Source organism: Diceros bicornis, chromosome 31, assembly GCF_020826845.1.
Source record: "Diceros bicornis minor isolate mBicDic1 chromosome 31, mDicBic1.mat.cur, whole genome shotgun sequence".
Classification (NCBI taxonomy): Eukaryota; Metazoa; Chordata; class Mammalia; order Perissodactyla; family Rhinocerotidae; genus Diceros; species Diceros bicornis.
In genome coordinates, this window is record NC_080770.1 from 12,068,018 (window position 1) to 12,089,638 (window position 21,621).

The following is a 21,621-nucleotide window of genomic DNA, read 5'->3' on the forward strand; positions in this document are numbered from 1 at the left end:
CACAATGGAGGAGATAAAGGAGAATCTGGAATCTTTAAAGAACAGAGCTGACAATATGGAGGAAAGAATTAGTACTTTAGAGGATAGGAATACAGATATACTCCAGATGGAAGAAGAGAGAGAACTAAGACTAAAAAGAAATGAAGAAAGACTCCGAGAAATATCGGACTCTATTAGAAAATGTAACATAAGAATTATAGGTATTCCTGAGGGAGAGGAGAGGGAAAGAGGAACAGAGAGCCTATTCAAGGAAATAATAGCTGAAAATTTCCCAAATCTGGGGAAGGAGCAGGAAATACCAGTAAGCGAAGCCAACAGGACCCCTATATATATTAACAGACAAAGGCCTTCACCACGACACCTAGTGGTAAGGCTAGCCAGGGTCAACGACAAAGAAACAATATTAAGGGCAGCTAGACAAAAACAAAAAATAACGTACAAAGGAACTCCCATCAGGCTCTCAGCGGATTTCTCAACAGAAACTTTTCAGGCTAGAAGAGACTGGAATGATATATTCAAAATACTAAAAGACAAAAACTTTCAGCCAAGAATACTCTATCCAGCAAAAATATCCTTCAAATATGATGGAGAAATAGTAACTCTCCCAGATAAACAAAAGCTAAGGGAGTTCATGGCCACGAGACCGCCACTACAAGAAATACTCAAGAAGGCCCTCAGGCCTGAAAACAAGAAGAGAAAGGGAACACAAAGCTTGGAGTAAGGAGAAAAGTAGGCAGACAAAATCAGAGAAATAGTAGATCTTTACCGGAATAGGTTAGCAACCACTTAAATGCTAAACTCAAAGATCAAAGGAAGAAATTCACCAAAAATAAATTTAACCTCATCACTGTAAACACACAGCCACAACACAAGATAGAATAAGGTATAACAAGAGCAACTTAGAAGGGGAAGAGGAAAGTGACTGAATTGACTTAGTATAAGGAAATAGGAGGCTATCAGATAATGGACTATCTCATACAGAAGATTTTTTGCCCAAACCTCAAGGTAACCACTAAACAAATAATCAAATTAAAACCACATATGATAAACAAAGAGAAAACTAGAAGAATCATAAGACAGAACAACCAAACTGAATTGGCAGTCCAAAACAAATGGGACAAGAAACAAAGGAAATGCAAAAGAACCAGAAAATAAGTGACAAAACAGCAACATTCAACCCTCATATTTCAATAATTACCCTAAATGTAAATGGATTGAACTCTCCAATCAAAAGATACAGAGTGGCAGGATGGATTAAAAAGCAAGACCCAACAATATGCTGCCTTCAGGAAACACATCTTAGCACTAAAGACAAGCACAGGCTCAGAGTGAAAGGATGGAAGACAATACTCCAAGCTAATGGCAAACAAAAGAAAGCAGGTGTTGCCATACTCATATCAGACAAAGTAGACTTCAAGATAAAACAGGTTAAGAAAGACAAAGAAGGGAAATATATAATGATAAAAGGGACACTCCATCAAGAAGACATATCACTTATAAATATATATGCACCCAACATAGGAGCACCAATGTACATAAAACAACTATTAACAAACCTAAAAGGAGAAATCAACAACAACACAATAATAGTAGGGGATCTTAACACCCCACTTACAGCAATGGATAGATCATCCAGACAAAAAGTTAATAAAGAAATATTAGACTTAAATGAAAAACTGGACGAGATGGACCTAGTAGACATATACAGAGCACTCCACCCAAAAACAGCTGACTACACATTCTTCTCAAGCGCGCATGGAACATTCTCTAGGATAGACCATATGTTGGGAAACAAAGCAAGCCTCAATAAATTTAAGAGGATTGAAATCATAACAAGCATCTTTTCAGACCATAAGGCTATGAAACTGGAAATGAACCAGGAAAAAAAAACTGGGAAAGTGACAAAAATGTGGAGATTAAACAACATGCTACTGAACAACCAATGGATCATTGATGAAATTAAAGGAGAAATCAAAAACTATCTGGAAACAAACGAAAATGATAACATGCCATATCAAACCATATGGGACGCAGCAAAAGCGGTCCTGAGAGGGAAACTCATAGCGATACAAGCCCACCTTAACAAACAAGAAAAAGCCCTAATAGGCAACCTTAAATTACACCTAACAGAACTAGAAAAAGAAGAACAAACAAAGCCCAAAGCCAGCAGAAGGAGAGAAATAATAAAAATCAGAGCAGAAATAAATGATATTGAGACCAAAAAAACAGTAGAAAGGATTAATGAAACAAAGAGTTGGTTCTTCGAGAAGATAAACAAAATAGACAAACCCTTAGCCAGGCTAACTAAGAAAAAAAGAGAAAAGGCTCAAGTAAATAAAATTAGAAATGAAAGAGGAGAAATTACAACGGATACCATGGAAATACAGAGGATTATAAGAGAATACTATGAGAAATTATATGCCAACAAATTGGACAATCTAGAAGAAATGGATAAATTCTTAGACTTATACAACCTCCCAAAATTGAACCAAGAAGAAATGGAGAATCTGAATAGACCAATCACAAGTAAAGAGATTGAAATAGTAATCAAAAACCTCCCAAAAAATAAAAGTCCAGGACCAGATGGCTTCTCCAGTGAATTTTACCAAACATTCAAAGAAGATTTAATACCCATCCTCCTCAAACTATTCCAAAAAATAGAGGAAGATGGAACACTTCCTGAATCATTCTACGAGGCCAACATCACCCTGATACCGAAACCAGACAAAGACAATACAAAGAAAGAAAATTACAGGCCAATATCGCTGATGAACATTGATGCAAAAATCCTCAACAAAATATTGGCAAACCGAATACAACAATATATTAAAAAGATCATACACCATGATCAAGTGGGATTTATACCAGAGACGCAGGGATGGTTCAACATCCGCAAATCAATCAACGTGATACATCACATCAACAAAACAAAGAATAAAAACCACATGATCGTCTCAATAGACGCAGAGAAGGCATTTGACAAGATACAACATCCATTTATGATAAAAACTCTCAATAAAATGGGAATAGAAGGAAAGTACCTCAACATAATAAAGGCCATATATGACAAACCCACAGCTAACATCATACTCAACGGGCAAAGACTGAAAGCCATTCCTCTGAGAACAGGAACGAGGCAGGGCTGCCCACTCTCACCACTCCTGTTCAACATAGTACTGGAGGTTTTGGCCAGAGCAATTAGGCAAGAAAAAGGAATAAAAGGAATCCAAATAGGTAACGAAGAAGTGAAACTCTCACTATTTGCAGATGACATGATTGTATATATAGAAAACCCTAAAGAATCTGTTGGAAAACTGTTAGAAACAATCAACAACTACAGCAAAGTTGCAGGGTACAAAATCAATCTACAAAAATCAGTTGCATTTCTATATGCTAATAATGAACTAACAGAAAGAGAGCTCAAAAAGATAATACCATTTACAATTGCATCAAAAAGAATAAAATACCTAGGAATAAATCTTACCAAGGAGGTGAAGGACCTATACAATGAGAACTACAAGACATTATTGAGGGAAATCCACGATGACATAAAGAAATGGAAAGATATCCCATGCACGTGGATTGGAAGAATAAACATAGTTAAAATGTCTATATTACCTAAAGCAATCTACAGATTCAATGCAATCCCAATCAGAATCCCAATGACATTCTTCACAGAAATAGAAAAAAGAATACTAAAATTTATATGGGGCAACAAAAGACCCCAAATAGCTAAAGAAATCCTAAAGAAAAAGAACAAAGCAGGAGGCATCACAATTCCTGACTTCAAAACATACTACAAAGCAATAGTAATCAAAACAGCATGGTACTGGTACAAAAACAGACACACAGATCAATGGAACAGAATTGAAAGCCCAGAAATAAAACCACACATATACGGACAGCTAATTTTCGACAAAGGTGCTAAGGACATGCAATGGAGAAAGGAAAGTCTCTTCAATAAATGGTGTTGGGAAAACTGGACATCCACATGCAAAAGAATGAAAGTGGACCATGTGCTATCGCCATACACAAAAATTAACTCAAAATGGATCAAAGACCTGAAGGTGAGACCTGAAACTATAAAACTCATAGAAGAAAATATAGGCAACACACTATTTGACATTGGGTTTAAAGGAATCTTTTCGGATGACATGCCTACCCAGACTAGGGAAACTAAAGAAAAAATAAACAAGTGGGACTTTATCAGACTAAAGAGCTTTTATAAGACAAATGAAATCAGAATCAAGATGAACAAACAACCAACCAGCTGGGAGAGAATATTTGCAAAACATACATCTGACAAGGGGTTGATCTCCATAATATATAAAGAACTCACACAATTGAACAACAAAAAAACAAACAACCCGATCAAAAAATGGGCAGAGGAAATGAACAGACACTTCTCCAAGGAAGATATACAGATGGCCAAGAGGCACATGAAAAGATGCTCAACATCACTAATCATCAGGGAAATGCAAATCAAAACAACACTAAGATACCACCTCACGCCCGTTAGAATGGCTATAATCACCAAGACAAAAAACAACAAATGTTGGAGAGGATGTGGAGAAACAGGAACCCTCATACACAGCTGGTGGGAATGCAAATTGGTGCAGCCTCTATGGAAAACGGTATGGAGATTCCTCAAAGAATTAAAAATAGAGATGCCCTATGATCCAGCCATCCCACTACTGGGAATCTATCCAACGCACCTGAAATCAACAATCCAAAGAGGCTTATGCACCCCTATGTTCATTGCAGCATTATTCACCATAGCCAAGAAGTGGAAGCAACCTAAGTGTCCCTCGACTGACGATTGGATTAAGAAAATGTGGTATATATATACAATGGAATACTACTCAGCCATAAAAAAAGACAAAATCGTCCCATTTGCAACAACATGGATGGGCCTGGAGCGTATTATGTTAAGTGAAATAAGCCAGAAAGAGAAAGACAAACACTGTATGATCTCACTCATATGTGGAATATAAACCAACACATGGACAGAGAAAACTGGACTGTGGTTACCCGGGAAGTGGGGGTGGGGGGTGGGCACAAGGGGTGAAGGGAGTCATATATGGGGTGAAGGACAAACAAAAATGTACAACCCAAAATCTCACAATGTTAGAAACCATTAAAATATCAATAAAAATGTAAAAAAAAAAAAAAAAAAAAAAAAAATTAAAAATTTCACAAATAAAAAAAAAAAAAAAAACGAGACTTCAAGATAAAAAAGGCAATGAGTGACGAAGAGGGACAGTATATAATGATAAAAGGGCTATGTCCACCAACAGGACATAACAATTATAAATATATACACACTTAACACAGGAGCACCAACGTACATAAAGCAACTATTAACAGACCTAAAGGGAGAAATTAACAGCAACACGATAATAGTAGGGGACCTCAACACCCCACTTACACCCATGACTTAGATCATCCAGATGGAAAGTCAACAAGGAAGTAGTGGAATTAAACGAAAAACTAGACCAGATGGACATAATAGATATATAGAGAACACATCCAGAACGAGCAGATTATACATTCTTCTCAAGTGCACGTGAAACATTCTCAAAGATAGACCATATGTTGGGAAACAAGGCAAGCCTCAATAAATTTAAGAAGATTGAAATCATATCAAGCATCTTTTCAGACCGCAATGCTACGACACTAGAAATCAACTACGAGAAAAAAGCTGGAAATCTGACAAATAGGTGGACACTAAACAACATGCTACTGAACAAACAATAGATCAATGACGAAATTAAAGAAGAAATCAATAAATATCTGGATACAAATGAAAATGAAAATACACCATACCCACTCATATGGGATGCAGCAAGCGGTCCTAAGGGGGAAATACATAGCAATACAGGCCCACCTTAACAAACAAGAAAAATCTCAAAGAAGTCATCTTAAACTACACCTAACCGGCCTAGGAAAAGAAGAACAAACAAAGCCCAAAGTCAGCAGAAGGAGGGAAATGACAAAAATTAGAGCAAAAATAAATGATACAGAAACCAAAAAACAAAAAACCCCCCAAAAACAGCAGAGAGGATCAATGGAACCAAGAGCTGGTTCTTTGAGAAGATAAACAAAATTCAGAAAGCCTTAGCCAGACTCACTAAGAAAAAAGAGAGATGGCTCAAATCAATAAAATTAGAAATAAAAGAGGAGAAATTACAATGGGTACCGCAGAAATACAAAGGATTATTAGAAAATATTACGAAAAAGTATATGCCAACATATTGGGCAATCTAGAAGAAATGGATAAATTCTTAGGCTCATACAATCTCCCAAAAGTCAACCAAGAAGAAATAGGAAATCTGAATAGATCAATCACAAGTAAAGAGATTGAAACAGTAATCAAAAACCTCCCCCAAAACAAAAGTCAGGCACCAGACTGCTTCTCTGGAGAGTTCTACCAAACATTTAAAGAAGACTTAATACTTATCCTTCTATACTATTCCAAAAAATTGAAGAAGATGGAACAGTTTCTAACTCATTCAACGAGACCCACATCACCCTTATCCCAACGCCAGACAAGGGCAACACAAAGAAGGAAAATTACAGGCCAATATCCCTGAAGAACATAGATGCAAAAATCCTCAACAAAATATGGCAAACCAAATACAGCAATACATTAAAAAGATCATACACCATGATCAAGTAGGATTTATACCAGGGATGCAGGAGTGGTTCAACATTTGCAAATCATGTGTACGCAAGCACATCTTATCTTCTTTCTTTGTAATCCAAAGATAGCATAGTATGGACCCTGTTGTCACCTGTGTTTGTTTTATTCTTTTTCACCTAGCAATCTCTTCTCAAGATCTTTCCATCCCAAGCACCTGGCGAGCATACTCATTTTGCCCTATTACAGCCGCATATTTTCTCCTCGCATGCACACACCATAAGCTGTTCAACTATCCCCTGTGGGTGGACATTTGGGTCATTTCAAATCTTCATCTTTGAAAAGATGCTACAAAGAATAACCTCGTACTTACATCATTTTGCACTTGTGCAAGTGTATCTTTAAAGAAATTCCCAGAGGTGAAGTTATTGAGTAAAACAGTGTATGCATTTCCTATTTTGATGGATATTGCCAAATTGTGCTCCTTAGGGGTTGTACAGACTTACACATCCACCAGCAATGTGTGAGAATCTGCATTCAGGAAGGGTCTGGGTTCCAGAGATGAGTGGAATAGAGAACTGTGAGATGAAAATGACACTCCTGGACAAGGGTGAATGGAAAGGATGGATCAGCTGAGCTTAGACCCCTGAGGCCCTGAGGAAATGGACAAAGATGAAAGGAGAGGAGGCCTGAGAACATAGAGGAGGAACGTGAATCCATCTTACCTTGTGGAGCAAAGCAGGAACTGTCAGATTGCTTATGTTAGCACAGGGTTTTCGAGTCCAAATGATCTGTTGAGTGGGGAGCCATTTTAGATTCTGTCCGGATCCAGGAACCCAGGGTGAGGGAGCAGAAGAGGGGCTGGCAGGGAGAGGCTGAGCTGCAGCTGCGGGGGCTGAGAAGAGGGAGGGAGGAAGGGTGTGGACAGGACCAGGAGGACAGGGAGGGTCCGGGAAGACCTGTCTGCATCCCCGAGGCCTGGCACACAGTTTGGGTCATGGGAGGCGCTGGGGAAATGTCAGAAACACAAACCCAGCAAAGGAGCCAGGAAACCATGAAATTCTACCCCAGAAACCTGAGAAGTCCACCTGTTTGTCCCAGGACCAAATATGACTGGGACAGAATGTCAGTGGGCATGGGAGGGACCCATCTGCTGTCTTGAGCAAGACCTCCATGAAATCAGACCCACTCTCTAATCTTGTCCTAGTAGTTTCTTTTTAATAAGTCATCTTGAATTCATCACTCAGTCAACAATTGTTTATTGTACTATGTTCCAGCTCTGCTCTTGCTGCCGGGGCTTCAACAGTTAAATGATCACAGTCCTGGCCCTGGTGGATCTGGAACAAGCGCTCCTGTGAATGCATGATTACCGACGTGCCAAGTGCCATAAAGGAAAGGAGGGAGGGCTCTGTGAGAGGGTGGTCAGGGAAGGCTTCACAGGGAGGGGACATTTAAGCTGAGAGCTGCAGGATGCTAGGCCCTAGCGAGTCAAGAAAAAAGGAACAGCAACCCTAAGGGAACAGTGTGTGCAAAGGTCTGTGGCTGGAGATGAGGTTTGTGTATTTGAGGAGGTGGAAGAAGGCCAGTGTGGTGGGAGCTCAGGCTAAGAGGGATCAAGGTGAGGCAGGGAAGGTAGGTAGGCACCAGAGCACACAGGGCTGGGAAGCCGCATCAAACATTTGTTGTCTTATCCCAAAGTGCAATTGGAAGTCATTAATGAAAGGTTTTAAGCACAGGAGGGATGTGATCAAATTTATGTTTCAAAAAGATTGTTCAGCTGGGGAACATGGGCTAGAGGGGACATGAGTGACATTGGGAGACCTGGGTCATGGGCTGGTGGGACTCACCACTCCCCTCTCTAGAGTCCAACATCTCATATTTGAGAGTGATAAATGACAAATTGGTGGATGATGTCATGAGACTTTCCAAAGCCGTCTTGTTCTGAGCTCCCCAAAGTCACTCCCTCTCAGCAGGGGGACCGGGCAGCAGCCCTGAGGCCAGTGTCTCCAGAGGGCTGTCTGGAATCCAGCTGTGGGCAGAGGCAGGAGCTATGGGAATTTTCCCACTGTGGGTGCCCAGGAGCACAGTGTAATAGGTTTACCAGCAAATGAGGAACTGGGATCCAACTAAGCTGACTTAAAGTGAAACATATCCATTTGTGGCAGGACTTGTCAGAGCCTTTGATCGGGAAAGGTGCCTTGTGAACCTTGAAGAAGGGCCTGGAATGCAGCATGTTCCATGCTTATTTTGAAACTCTTTTTGCCATTAAACATCTTGCTACCAACGTCACTCTGAGAAACGCTGCTTTAAATAGTTCCTGTTTGCTACTGGGCATGCTCAGCTGCTTCTCTCCCAAAGTCACAATGCTCAGGGAACTGGAGCACCATCCTCTTTAATTATCGATGGGGAAACAGGTCAGTTCAGTGTCTTGCACCAGCTTGTGGAGAGAGTCTCAGGTGTTAGTCTTGGTCAACCGGCTAATCCCAGAGAGCACCTGGGGAGATTTTGGGGTGTCAGCTTCTGTCACCTCTCTGGTGACGTTACTGTCTGCCAGGCCTACTTAGGAATGTGACCATTAGTGGAGACCTCCCCTGATCTCTTTCCTTTTCTCCTGATCTCTTATTGGCTTTGGGAGAAATGAGAAGTTGCCTCCCTCAACCAAGAACTTAGGGGCCTGATTCTATGAGGGGACCATGGGGCAGGCATTTGTGGTCCCCACGTCTTCACATGATGCTCCCAGCCAGACCTGCTGAGGACCATTTGTCTTCCTGGCTCTATTAGGAAGTGAGTGCTGCCACTGTCCCTTGTTGGGTCCTGTCCAAAAAGTCATTTCTGCACCCACCCCGGCCCTGGTGTTCTGACCCAGTGAGGTGAAGGAGAAATAAGGAAAAAGAGAAAGAACTCAACAAAACCTTTTGCAGAAGGTTATGCTTTTATTCTACGTGATTGGTATGAGAGGGAACAGGGCCAAGATCCCACCTCCAGTATCCCATAGGAAGAACAATCAGAAGAATTACGAACATCTAGAGAGGGCACGTGACTGAGGCCGGATGTTTCTGGGAAGTGGCCAGAAAGACTCAGGCTTAGGCCACGGAAGCCAGGCCGACGCGGTTGTTGGCTCTGTCGAAGACGGTGTAGTACCGGCGGATGAAGACGTCACCCAGGATCCAGAGCTCTCCAGAGCTGGTGTCGAGGTCCACGCCCTCAAAGCCGCTGATGCAGCTCTCATCCTCCTGTAGAAAAGGAGGATAAAACCGGACTTGGGACCCAGACTCAGTGATGACAGGCGAGGGGGATCAGCATCAAGGACCACAGTCCACTGTAGGGACATGAGGAGGCGCTTCCTGCCTGGGGTCTGCCTGTGTAAGCTGTTCACTAAACTCTCAGTTTCCAGGGATCACTAGACATTCTCCAGTGTTTCTGGCAGACGCACAACCCCTGACATCAGCATTGGAGCTAAAGGGTTTAGGGGAACTCAGCTGTCCTGAGGATTTTGGACGCCCTGGTGACACAGGCTTTTCTGATCATTCTGATCCCTCCAGTGGCAAGCTGTCAGTTCTTTTCATCCACTGGGTCACTGGCCCACAACCTCGGATGAAAATCAGATTCACCTGGGGTGCTTTGTATCCCCCCAACAAAGTTCAGGACTAATACCCTACTAATTAATCAGCATCACTGGGGGAGCTGCCTGGTCATCAGTATGTCTTGCTGAATAACATTTACCGACTGGCAAAATGAAATTTTTGCCTGGCATTATAATAGATGGCAAGGAGTTTGCCTGTGGCTCCTTTGACTAAAGATTTGTACTTTGTAGAGAAAGTGGGAGCCTCATAAGCTCCGACCACGTGGACGTTAGGATCGCCATTTGCCCAACTCTTGTTGTGTTGATGTGGTCAAGATCACATGCCTCCCCCCCACACTCTGAGCCTGGGGAAAGCTGTAGCTCTCAGAGGAGGAAATTGAGGCTGAGAGAGGCTGCAGTGGGCTCAGAAGCAATGGCCTGGTAATTGAGAACCTGAGCTAGGCTCAGGGGTCCAACTAGACATCCCCTTTTGATGCTGTCAATATTTACCTCCCTTATCCCCTTGTAGGTGCTGCATCCAAACTCTCTTTCCTGCATTTACTTTGAGGAGATTGTTTTTCTCTGGCTACTGTCCAGAGCAGATGTCAGCTTCAGCTTGTGGCAGTGCACATTCTCTTGTGCAAAGGGGGAGTATGTGGCCACATTCTATGGAGGCACATCTAGGTGGGAGGCCCAGAGCCCCCTTACCTCCAGGATGTAGGCACTGGCAGGCAGAGGGAACTCGACGCCATTGATGGTGAAGACGATGTCGGGCAGGCTGTCGATGGCTGAGCAGCTGATCACCCCCTGGAATGAGAGAGGGTCAGGAGAGATTGCATTCCTTCTGCATGGCAGACCCATTACCTGGGTCTAGAATGGGACAGTCAAGGCTGGACTTACCTCGCCAAGTAAGTCCACTTTGGCTCCAATGTCGCTCTGGATATTGTCAATGGCAGAGGTTGGGCCAGCCAGCAGAGAGGTGCCAGTGTCAACAACAGCCTGGCAGCCACCGCTGCAAGCGATGGTCTCTCCATTCATGCTGATGCTGAGGGCGAGATGCAAGGAAGGGTTCTCTGAGCCCCCAGGGGGTATATCTCCCCAAGGAGGAAGAGAGCAACCCCAGAGCGTCCCTCCTACCCATCCATTGGACAATACATAAAATTTCAGATTGTCTCCTTCCAGCACTCGTTCATTCATGCATTCATTACACAACAAGTCTTTATTGACTGCCTGCTCTGTGCTAGGCATGGGAGATGAGATGCCAAACGAGGCAGCCACACAGTTTCTGGCTGCAGGGAGCTCGCAGTCTAGCTGGAAACATAAGTTATGATCGAGGATGAGCCGCATGAACAGGGCACAGGACAGGGGAACAGAAGCACAATCCAGGGTGAGGCTGATGGTGGCAGGGAGCAACCAGGGAAGGCTTCACAAGGAAGCAGAGAGCCGGAGCTTGCCAAGGAGGTGAAGAGCTGGAGGAGGACATCCCAGGCAGAGGGAAAGGCATGCAAGGAGGGGTGGAGACAAGAGGTGCAGAGGCAGAGGTGGGAGTTTTAGCATGGCTGAGGCAGTCGTGAGTGCACCTGGAGTCCTTGGTTGCCCAGGACTGTCCTGGATTTGGTACTGAAAGTCTTGATCCCGGGAAACTGCTCACTCCTGGGCAAACCTAGAGTCACCCTAACAGCCAGACAAGGAAGGAACAGCTGGCGAATGAGGCTGCCTGGAGGAGGGGCAGGCCCAGAAGGGGAAGGTGGGAAGGAATGGGGTGAAACAACTTCTCAGCCCTTTTGCCCTGTCCCTAGACTGAAAGTGACAAGTTTCCTAGAGTGGAAGGAGCGTGTGTCTGTTCATAGGTCCCCTAAATGTCAAGAGGTGTGGACGGGTGGATCATCCAACTCTCCCTGGGGATGCTGGTGTCCTGTCTCCTGGACCAGAGGGAAAGTGGATATTTCATCCTTGCAGAGCATCTGGGGTCCCAGACAGCTCTACTCCTCCAGGGAGCTGGCTTTCTCCAGGTCCCTCTGGCTTGGCCAACTCCCAGCTTCCCCTCTTGGGGTCCATTTCCCTGTGCTGGCTGTTGCAGGGGGATTCTGGAAAGCTTAGTTAACTTTGAGTCTAGAAAGAAATGAGATCTGGGGCTGATGCCACGACAGTGCCCATCTGTGGTGACCTCACCTGTCCACGGTGATCTGCCAGTAACCCTCCACAGAAACAGGCACCCAGTGCAGGCTTCCAGTGTAGTAAGAAGAATCGATGCCACCAAGTATCACCACGCTGCCGCTCTCGTCATCGCTAAGGAAAGTGGGGGGAATGACAGGAATTCACTCATTCAACTGTACACTACTTGCTGTGTGCATCCTAGGGCTGCCCTTGGTTGGGCTCTTGCCAGCGCCGGGGGCTGCATGGAGTGTGTGCCACACAGTTTCTTTTAATTCTCACACCGAGGCCCATATAGTGGTCACTATGATTACGATTTCCACTTTACAGTGAGGAAACTCAGGCTCAGAGAAGTGAGGAGATTGCCCAAGTTCACACAGGCAGGGAGAGCCAGAACCAGGATTAGAACCCAGGTCTTTCTGGTTCCAGAGTGTCATTTTCATCACATGCTCACTCTCATTGCCGTGGAAACCTCAATAGTTGTGAATGTGTGACAGTGTTTTCTCTTAAGGACTTGATAGTATAGTTCTCTGGTTCTCAGCCAGGGGCAGTTTTGCCCCCAGGGGACATTAGCCAATGTCTGGGGACAGTGTTGATTGTCATGATTGGGTGGGGGAGGGAGTGCCACTGCTGTCTAGTAGGTAGAGGCCAGAGAGGCTGGTAAACATCCTACGATGCACAGGACCACCCCCAACAGCAAGGAATTATCTCTTCAGAATGTCCTCAGTGCTGAGATTAAGAAACCCTGAGCTATTGGTGAGATACGACGGCCCCCATGGAATATCTATGTATCCATAAAGGCAGATGATGTTTAGGAGCCAACTTGACTATTAAGTGACCAAGAGGATAAAAGGGCCCTCCTGTTGTATATGACTCCTGTTGTAAATTTCTTCTCTGTTACTGGAATATTCTCTTTCAGAATCTCTGCAGTTTTGGTTTAGATAGGGAAGCGAATGTGGATGATGATAAGGAATTAATCACCTACATCTCAACAAAAAAACCTAACCACCCAATTACAAAATGGGCAAAGGTTTTGAGCAGACATTTCTCTAAAGATGATATACAGTTGGCCAACAGGCACATGAAAAGATGTTCAACATCATTAACTAACAAGGAAATGCAAATCAAAACTACAGTGATGTTATCACCTCACTCCCATCAGAATGGCTATAGTTACCAAGACTGGAAATAACAAGCGTTGGAGAGGATGTGGATAGAAGGGAACTGTCATACACTGCTGGTGGGAGTGCATACTGGTGCAGCCACTGTGGAAAACACTATGGAGATTCTTCAAACAATTAAGAATAGAACTACCATAAGATCTAGCTACTCCACTGCTGGGTATTTATCCGAAAAACACGAAAAAATGAATGCATAAAGATACACGCACCCCTATGTGCATTGCAGCGTTAGTCACAATAGCCAAGACTTGGAAGCATCCTAGGTGCCCATCAAGGGATAAATGGATAAGGAAAATGTGGTATACATACACAATGGAATACTACTTGGCCCTAAGAAATGATGAAATCTGGCCATTTGTGACAACATGATGGACCTTGAGGGTATTGTGCTAAATGAAATAAGTCAGAGGGAGAAAGGCAAGTACGGTATGATCTCACTTGTAAATAGAAGATAAAAACAACAACAAATAATCACATAGAGACAGAGATTGGATTGGTGATTACCAGAGGGCAAGGTGGGAGGGAAGAGGGTGATAGATGTGATTAGGCACACGTATATGGTGATGGATTGTAGTTAGTCTTTGGGTGGTGAACATGATGTAATACACAGAGAAATGGAAATATAATGATGTACACCTAAAATTTGTGTATTGTTATAAGCCAATGTTACTACAATTAAAAAAAAAAAGAAGATATGTCTGTACCACTCCCCCCGCCCCCCAAAAAAGAAAAAGGAAATTAATCACCAAGGAACTGGCCGCAGATAAAATAGTCCACAGATTAACTTTCCTGTAAACATCTGAAGCTCTGACAGTACAGTGTGACACAGTGACCTTATGGCAGATCAGTTAACAACTGAAGAAAAACATCAACAATGACAAATGGCTTCAAAAGAGGATGAGAGCATCAGAGGAAAGTTGCGTGTCTCGGGAAAACTGATGACACCCTCCGATATTCCTGCATAATCCTCAACTCATCTAAAGCCAACATTAGGTTTATCCTTTATTCATTCTTAGAATCAACTCATAGTCACAACTGGAAGCTAGATTTTGTTAACGAATGACAGAAACTTGCATTCATCATTTAAAAGTTTCATTGCTTAAGACACAAGTCCCAATCAAATCATTTTTTCATCGGTATGGAATTTGGACCCCTGTTTTAAGGAGAGTCATTTTAAACGGTGGTCCTACGGGGGGCAACGATGAGGGGATGGCGCTGGAGAGCAAATGACTAATGACAATTTGAGTTGTGTAAGTCAAGGCGACAAAGACTCACGCTGGTAAAATAAGATGGATGAACATGGTTCATCAGAGAGAGATTTCGCACCAATATCTCCAAAGCTATACCTCTCAAGCCTTAGACACTGCCCTTCTAAATCCCTTGCTGACCAAGACCCTCTCTACCCGACCCAGCCCTGGATAGCCCTCTCCTGGATCAGGTAATTGTGACCTCCCCAGCCGACTTACGAGCTCAAGTAGACGGAGAAGAGGTCTTCAGAAATCAGCCCTTGGTCCCATATGTTGTCAAAGACAGGTGTGGCATCAGAGGCGGAGATGCTGGGGTAGGCCAGACCCAGGATGCCATCGAAGGGAGCCAAGATCAGGAAAACGCTGGGCTCTTTCTCGCTCAGGCCGAAGATCTGGTTGGTGTCCTCAATGCCTCCAACCTGAGTGGGGGAAACAAAACGTTCACAATCAGCTTGTGTTGACTGAGCCCTGCGGGGCGCCAGCCCTGGGCCCAGAGCGTCCCTGGTTCATTTCCTTTAGGACTCAGCTTTCAGGGCGTCAGGTTGGAAGGAGGGGAGACAGATCATCTGTGGAAATGCTTGTTATTCTGCTGGAAGCAACCATTGTGACTGATCTCCAAAAGGCCGCAGTCTGCGACTTGTTGTGAGAATTGGCTGCAGAACAGATGGGCACTGTGTGTTCATGTTTCTGATGATTGGATGCAAAGCAGACCCCAGGCAATCAGAGCCCTTGACCCCTGCCCAGCCCTGGAAGGGGGGCGGTGCTGTGGGGCTTTTATGACTGGGGGAGCCTGCAGGTGGAGGGAGAAGAAAGGGGAGGAGCTGCTAAAAGAGAACTGAGCCTTTTCCTACCTTCTCCCGACTCCACAGCATGCAGCTCGGGTGGGGCTGAGGTTGCTTATGGCTCCAGAGCTTCCACCCCCTTACCCACGACTGGCCCACCTAGAAATGTCTGTGACATCTCGGCCACTTCCACTACCTCCTCCCCCAATCAGGTTACTTTCACGATTGCTGAGACCTGTATTGCTTAAATGAGCTGATTCTGGGGGGTGCACTGTGGCCTCCACAGTCCCCAGAAGCTGGCCCTAGGGCTGGGCAGGATGAGGTGGTGAGCCAGCAGGTGCTCACCTTGACCGTGTCGTATCCGAGGATGCCTGTCATGCTGCCGGTGCCATAGGTGATGGAGATAGTCTCGCTGGTGGCCTCGTAGGTGGAGGACTTCTCAGGGTCGAAACGCTTGTGGTCATCTGTGAGGACAAGAAGTGACATCGTCAACCTCCAAAAGCCGAGGGAGAACCCTGGCTGGGGATGTCTTTCTGGGGTGGGCTGCCGTGGTTCTGGGTGGGGTTTTGGAAGAGAAAGGTGACTTTTGCCCCAGACTGTGGAGCAAGCATTCCCAGGTTCCATTCCTGTCTGGTTGGACCAGTTGGGACCATCTCCCTGATGAAAGTCCCCAGCCAACCCCACGGTCCTCCCAAGGCCCCCAGACAAGCACTGAGCAGAGCAGGCCAAGGGCTGCCCATGGGGATGAGCACCTTCATAGCACCCTGTGTATAGCCCATGTTACAGCTGCAATGTCACAGTCACAGCTTTACAATGTTACAGCTCAAGTGATAAAGGGGAGGATTCCATGGGCTCCGCCTCTGAATGAAAAGTCAGGTTAAAAAGCTGGCAGTGGGTGCCAGCCTGGTGGTGCAGTGCTTAGGTTTGAGCGCTCTGCTTCAGCGGTCCAGGGTTTGCAGGCCCAGATCCAGGGCGCGGACCCACATACCACTCATTACCACAAACCACCACATGCTGTGGTGGCATCTCACGTACAAAACAGAGGAAGATTGGCAGAGATGTCAGCTCAGGGCAAATCCTCCTCAAGGTGAAAAAGAGGAAGAAAAAAGTTGGGACAAAGAAACCTGGAAGAGGAAGGAATTTGCAATGCTGTCCATGACTTCCAATGACAAAGTCCTTTCTTCAGTAAACCGATGATTGTTTTTCAAGGTGAGATCATCAGCTCAGTCATGATTTTGAGCCACTTTTTCATGTCAGGCTCGTGTCCCAGCTGGCGGTGCTGTAGCCCTTTAGCCCTGGCTCGCTTTGGGCCCCTCTTCTCCCCTGGGCTGTGTTTATTCAGAAGAGCTGCTCGCTGCCATTAGACTGAACCTGTTGGGCGCAGGGACCCTGCGTGATTCCCCCTGTATCCCCGGGACACCTAAGCCCAGTGCTAGGCACACAGGTACTCAGGAAGGGCCTGTTGAGAGAATCCCTGAGGGACTCCAGCAGCTTGAAATCAGACCTATTTGAAAGGGCTCCCAGGTGAGTGGGTGCCGGGGGCCCCAGGCAGCACCAGGCACTCACAGCAGGCAAGACTGTGGCAGTAGGTGGAGGGCACCCACAGGTTGGAGGAGCCGGTGTCAAAGATGACGGTGAAATCCTGAGCGGGGGTTCCGATGCCGATGGTGCCAAAGTACTCCTCCTGCGGGGTGGGGATGACACAGGTCACTCCCCATCCTGGGGATCCCAGGGAGGAGGGCCTCCCCTGGGGCTTCTCTTCAGCTCACCTGCCCTCACTGCTCTCCTTGGCTTTCTCTCCCTGTCCAATGCTTCTGTCCTTCAAGGTGCAGCCTGGCCTCCTCTCCTACTTGAAGTCCTCCCTGATTGCATCCCTGGTAGCCTCTGACTGTTCTCTTCTAAGCACCATTAACAGCTAATAAAAATATACTGTCTCCTCTTGAATGTCTTAGTCTTGCCATCCTAGAGAACATACCATCTCAGAGGACAGGATCGAACCTTATGGCACCCAGCAGAGTAGTGCTTATATGCTCATTCAGTAAATTATCGATCTGGAGATAAAGAAGTCACCTAAAGACGGAAACATCTGGAGATAACTTGTTCCTAAAGCGAGGTGTGTACACAAGGCTTTGAGAGAGGATGTTGTCAGGATTTTTATTCTTAATGGCAGCCCTGTCTCCCTTTTCAGCTGTTCTAGCCGCACTGGTCTGGATATTCTTTGATGCCGACAAGCTCATTCCCATCTCAGGGCCTTTCCACTTGCTCTTCTTTGTGCTAGGAAAATGTTAATTCTGCATCTATCCTTGGCTGGCTCCTCCACCTCAGTCATTCAGAGCTCTAGTCAAACATCACCTCCACCAAGAGGCCCTCCCTGACCACTTCATCTAAATTTGCCCTTCCCCCATTCCTCCTCTTCCCGTTACTCTAATTAATCAATTTTCCTTTGCCTCACGTCTCATTATGTGACATTGTCATGCATACTTGTTTATTTGTCTCTTATTTGCCTTCTTCTCTCTAATAGAAGCTCCAGGAACTGTGCTTCTTCATCACTGTTTCCTCAGCTCCTTGCACAGAGCCTCTGGCACATAGTAGATGCTTCCTAAATATTTGTTAAGTGAATAATGGGCTAACTTTACCAAGCTCTTACCAAGAGTTGGGCCATGTGCTAAAGCCCTCCAAAAAAATATTATTGCATTTATTACTCGAAACAATCCTCTAATGGTAGGTATTCGTGGTTCCGTTTGAAAGATGAGGAAATTGAGGCTCACTCAGAGAATTTAAATGACTTGCCCGAGGTCACATGGCTCGGAAGGAGTGGAACTCAGATTTGCACCTGGTCTGGTAGATTTCATAGGCTAAGCTCTTAACGACAGACAACATTGCTTCCTACCGTTGGCCCTGTGCCATTCACACAGGGACACACAATATCTACCGATGGGCAGGGCATTGCCATTGGGTCCCAAATAGAACAGTGAGAGATCTTCCTGAGACTCCACACTGATCATGTCAACCCCCCGGTTAAGATGACTCAGTGGTAATGAGGATGCAGACCCTCCTCAGAGACTCTGCTCTGGCTCCATCCACCCATCCCTCAGGCCTCTATCTGTTCCTCCCTCCCTCCTTCTCTCCTCTCCCAGAACACGGTCCTCCTTTCCTCAAATGCACGCTGCTCCCTGCTGTCCCAGGGTCTGGCACAAGCCGTCCTGTTCTCTGGGACTCTCTCCTGTCCAGGACCCCCGCTTCTCCTTCATTGCCCTGGGGAGGCGTCCCTGCACGCCACCTGCCACCCCCTTACAGTGTCACCTTCACTGCATAGCCTTCGGCCTGGCTGTACTTTTCATGGATGGTGAGGCTCAATGATGATTGTCTGTCTCTCCTTACTAGACAGTGAGCCCCATGAGGGCAGGGTGTGTGCCTGCTTTTCTTCCCAGCTGCCTCCCCCGGGCCCAGCACGGTGCCTGACTAATAAGGAGGTGCTCTGCATACATGAACACTGAATGAATGAATGAATGAAGAAATGAATGAAAGAAACATGTCTAAATGTGAGTTTTCCTGCCTTCCCTGTGCCTGTGAGATTCAGGGAGCAGACCCCTGCATTACTGCCTGGGGGCTCAGAGCCCTGGTCGATCCTCCAAGACCACTGGAGCCCCTTTCTCCTCTAGGCCGAGTCCTCGGTGCCGCCTCCCCTCCACCTGCCCATGCACTCACATCCAAGTAGTTCTCCAGGGACTGGGTGTATGCCAAGGTGGCATCCTCCTTGGGGAGGTACTTGCTGGCTAGGTTGCGGGGATGCGTCTTCAGGAACTCCTCCAGCAGGCCATGCTCAACCAGCTTCTTCCTCCAGGACTTCTTTCTGACAAGCGGAACCCTGTGGCAGAGCATTTGCAAATGGGATGGTTTGGAGGAGGAAGTGTAATTAGGGGAGGAGTCTGCTCATGGGGTGCTATGGAAGGCCCTGAGGTAAAGGATGCTGCTCCAAGAGAGGAAGAAGGAAGGAAGTCAAGAGGGGAGATGCTCCCATTTTTCTACACTACCGCAAAGAGGTTCAGTGGTTGCCCAAAATCTCCCGGGCCAGTGATGGAGCTGGACCCAAACCCAGGCTGGACCTGAGGTCCTGGGCTGCTAACCATGTCTGCAGTTCCGCCTCTCCAAAAGGGCAGAGAGACAGACAAGAAAGGAGATTCAAGAGAGTGGAAGAGAGCGAGGAGTTGTATTAAGGCAGAAGGCAAGAAGAAAAAATAAGGAAAGAAGGACAGTGTGACAGTGTGACAGTGAAGGGACGCAGCCCCTCGGAAGCTGTTCTCCGTGCCCCGTGTCCCCCACACTCACTTGTAGATAAGGCACTCAGAGAGCGCCACCAAGCTGAGCAGCAGCAGCCACTTCATGCTTCTTCCTGGGCCCCAAGTCTCCAGAGAGGGGAAGATGGGTGCAAGGCGAACAGCAGCAGGCAGGAGCTGCTCCTTATATACAGCACAAGTCCTCGGGAACCGGCCTTATCAGCCTCCAAACGTCACCCATTATCCTGACCCCAAACAGAAGGGTTCCGGATAAGATTGTCCCCGCCCCTGCGCCATGTTCTGAGAAGTTTCCAGTTGAGCAGCTTCCATTGCAACCACATCCCATGGTTAGGATAGACCTGCAGAGAGTGAGCCATGGAGTCATGGCTTATTTCCCCAAGAATGAAAGGGGCCTGCATGAGAACTTGACAAGATGAGCATTTTGACAAAATTAAACTTAACATTGAACAGGTGTCAAAGGAGCTCAGTGTACCCCGATTTGTTCCTGTGGGACAGATGGCTGGGGTGCTTGGAGAGCCGCTCCCACTTAGCGATGAACCATGTTTGTGTAGTGGCTAACCCAAAGCACACTCGTAGGTCAGTGGTTTGGGACTCAGGACACTTTTCCCCACAGAAATGTCATTACGTGAGGTTGTCGAGTGTCTAACTAGCTTCCCACCCAACCTGAGGAAGCCAACCTGAAAGAGGTTGGGTTTGTCAATGGAATCCGTTCCCCTCACTTTCTGCACCCCTTCTCTTCCTACTGGTCCTCTCCCATGCTCTCAGGTTGCTGGAAGCCTCCACCTTTCAGATCCCACCTGGGTCTGGCTCTCCCAGGTGCTCCATGCTCCAGACTTGGCTGAATCAACTGCAATGGAGCAAAGCAGTCTGGGTAAATTCATACTAGTGGGTGAATGACTCAGAAAGGTTGTCTTCTTGATGGAAGATGCTTACCAATCCATTGTATTGTGGACTTTATAGAGTTTATTTAGTGGAAAAAGTGGAGTGAAAACTGATTCAGGAATTGTGGAGGAGGGTGATATGTGGGAGGGACATGACCAACAGGTAGTCAGCCCTATCTGTGAGTCCTACTCTGAAATCAGATTTTTGGGTCACGCCTGATTTTTTCAGCATCAGAAGACACAGATTCCATAAAAGCTCCAAATTTCCCCCAGTGCTCTGGGTGAGCCTGGAGTGGTGAGCAGAGTGGATCAAGTTCAGGACCAGTGGTGGTTAGTACAAAGCACATTCGTATTTCAAACTCAGTCGCTACGACATCTTACTGCTTTAAATGTGGATCCTTGTCCCGTATTTTCCACGTTCACATCTTTTGGTGACTCTTCCTCTCTTCTCTCTTTCCTTCCCGCCTTGAGCCTGTCTCCTTGATCTACACTCCCACCTTTGGGGGGATTTCAGCTCTTCTGTGGAGGAGCACATGGTCCTGAAAATGCCTGCTTAAGTCCTGGGAGCACCGGATGGAGACCCCTGGCTGAAGGCTACCACTAGGTTGGGGGGAAGGAAGGGCATATTGGGGGCGGTCATCAGGATCTTCAAAGGTTTCAGTGTTTTAGCTGGGTGTGGGTACGTGGGGGCTCATCATTATTCTGTATATTGTATGTATATATATGTTCTGCATATCTGAAACCATTCATAATAATTTTTCTTGGAAAGAAAGAAGGACTGAGTCTTTGGTGCATAATTTTCAACTTGGAAATGAAGAGAAGTGTGATTGGGGGTTCAGGGTGAGTCAGGGAACCCTCAGGATTGAGATGTGGAGA

The 21,621-nt window shown here is 45.9% G+C and overlaps 1 protein-coding gene across 1 annotated transcript; it reads right to left on the reverse strand.

Annotated features, from left to right (window-relative positions):
- Positions 1 to 9,723: 9,723 nt before the first annotated feature.
- Positions 9,724 to 19,951, reverse strand: LOC131395522 (pepsin II-1-like). The gene is made up of 9 exons (XM_058527389.1): positions 19,896 to 19,951; positions 19,275 to 19,434; positions 17,133 to 17,250; positions 15,912 to 16,030; positions 15,004 to 15,203; positions 12,375 to 12,491; positions 11,103 to 11,247; positions 10,911 to 11,009; positions 9,724 to 9,873 (listed from the first exon to the last, which is right to left on the reverse strand). Exons 1-9 carry the CDS (start codon positions 19,949 to 19,951, stop codon positions 9,724 to 9,726), a joined length of 1,164 nt encoding a protein of 387 aa, XP_058383372.1.
- Positions 19,952 to 21,621: the final 1,670 nt, after the last annotated feature.

Coding starts and splice junctions, on each gene's coding strand:
- LOC131395522 (XM_058527389.1), bottom strand. CDS start 19,951: ATGAAGTGGCTGCTGCTGCTCAGCTTGGTGGCGCTCTCTGAGTGCCTT. Junction 16,031..17,132: donor CTGCCACAGTCTTGCCTGCT/GTGAGTGCCTGG, acceptor TTGTCCTCACAG/ATGACCACAAGCGTTTCGAC. Junction 12,492..15,003: donor TTCTCCGTCTACTTGAGCTC/GTAAGTCGGCTG, acceptor CACTTTCCTTAG/CGATGACGAGAGCGGCAGCG.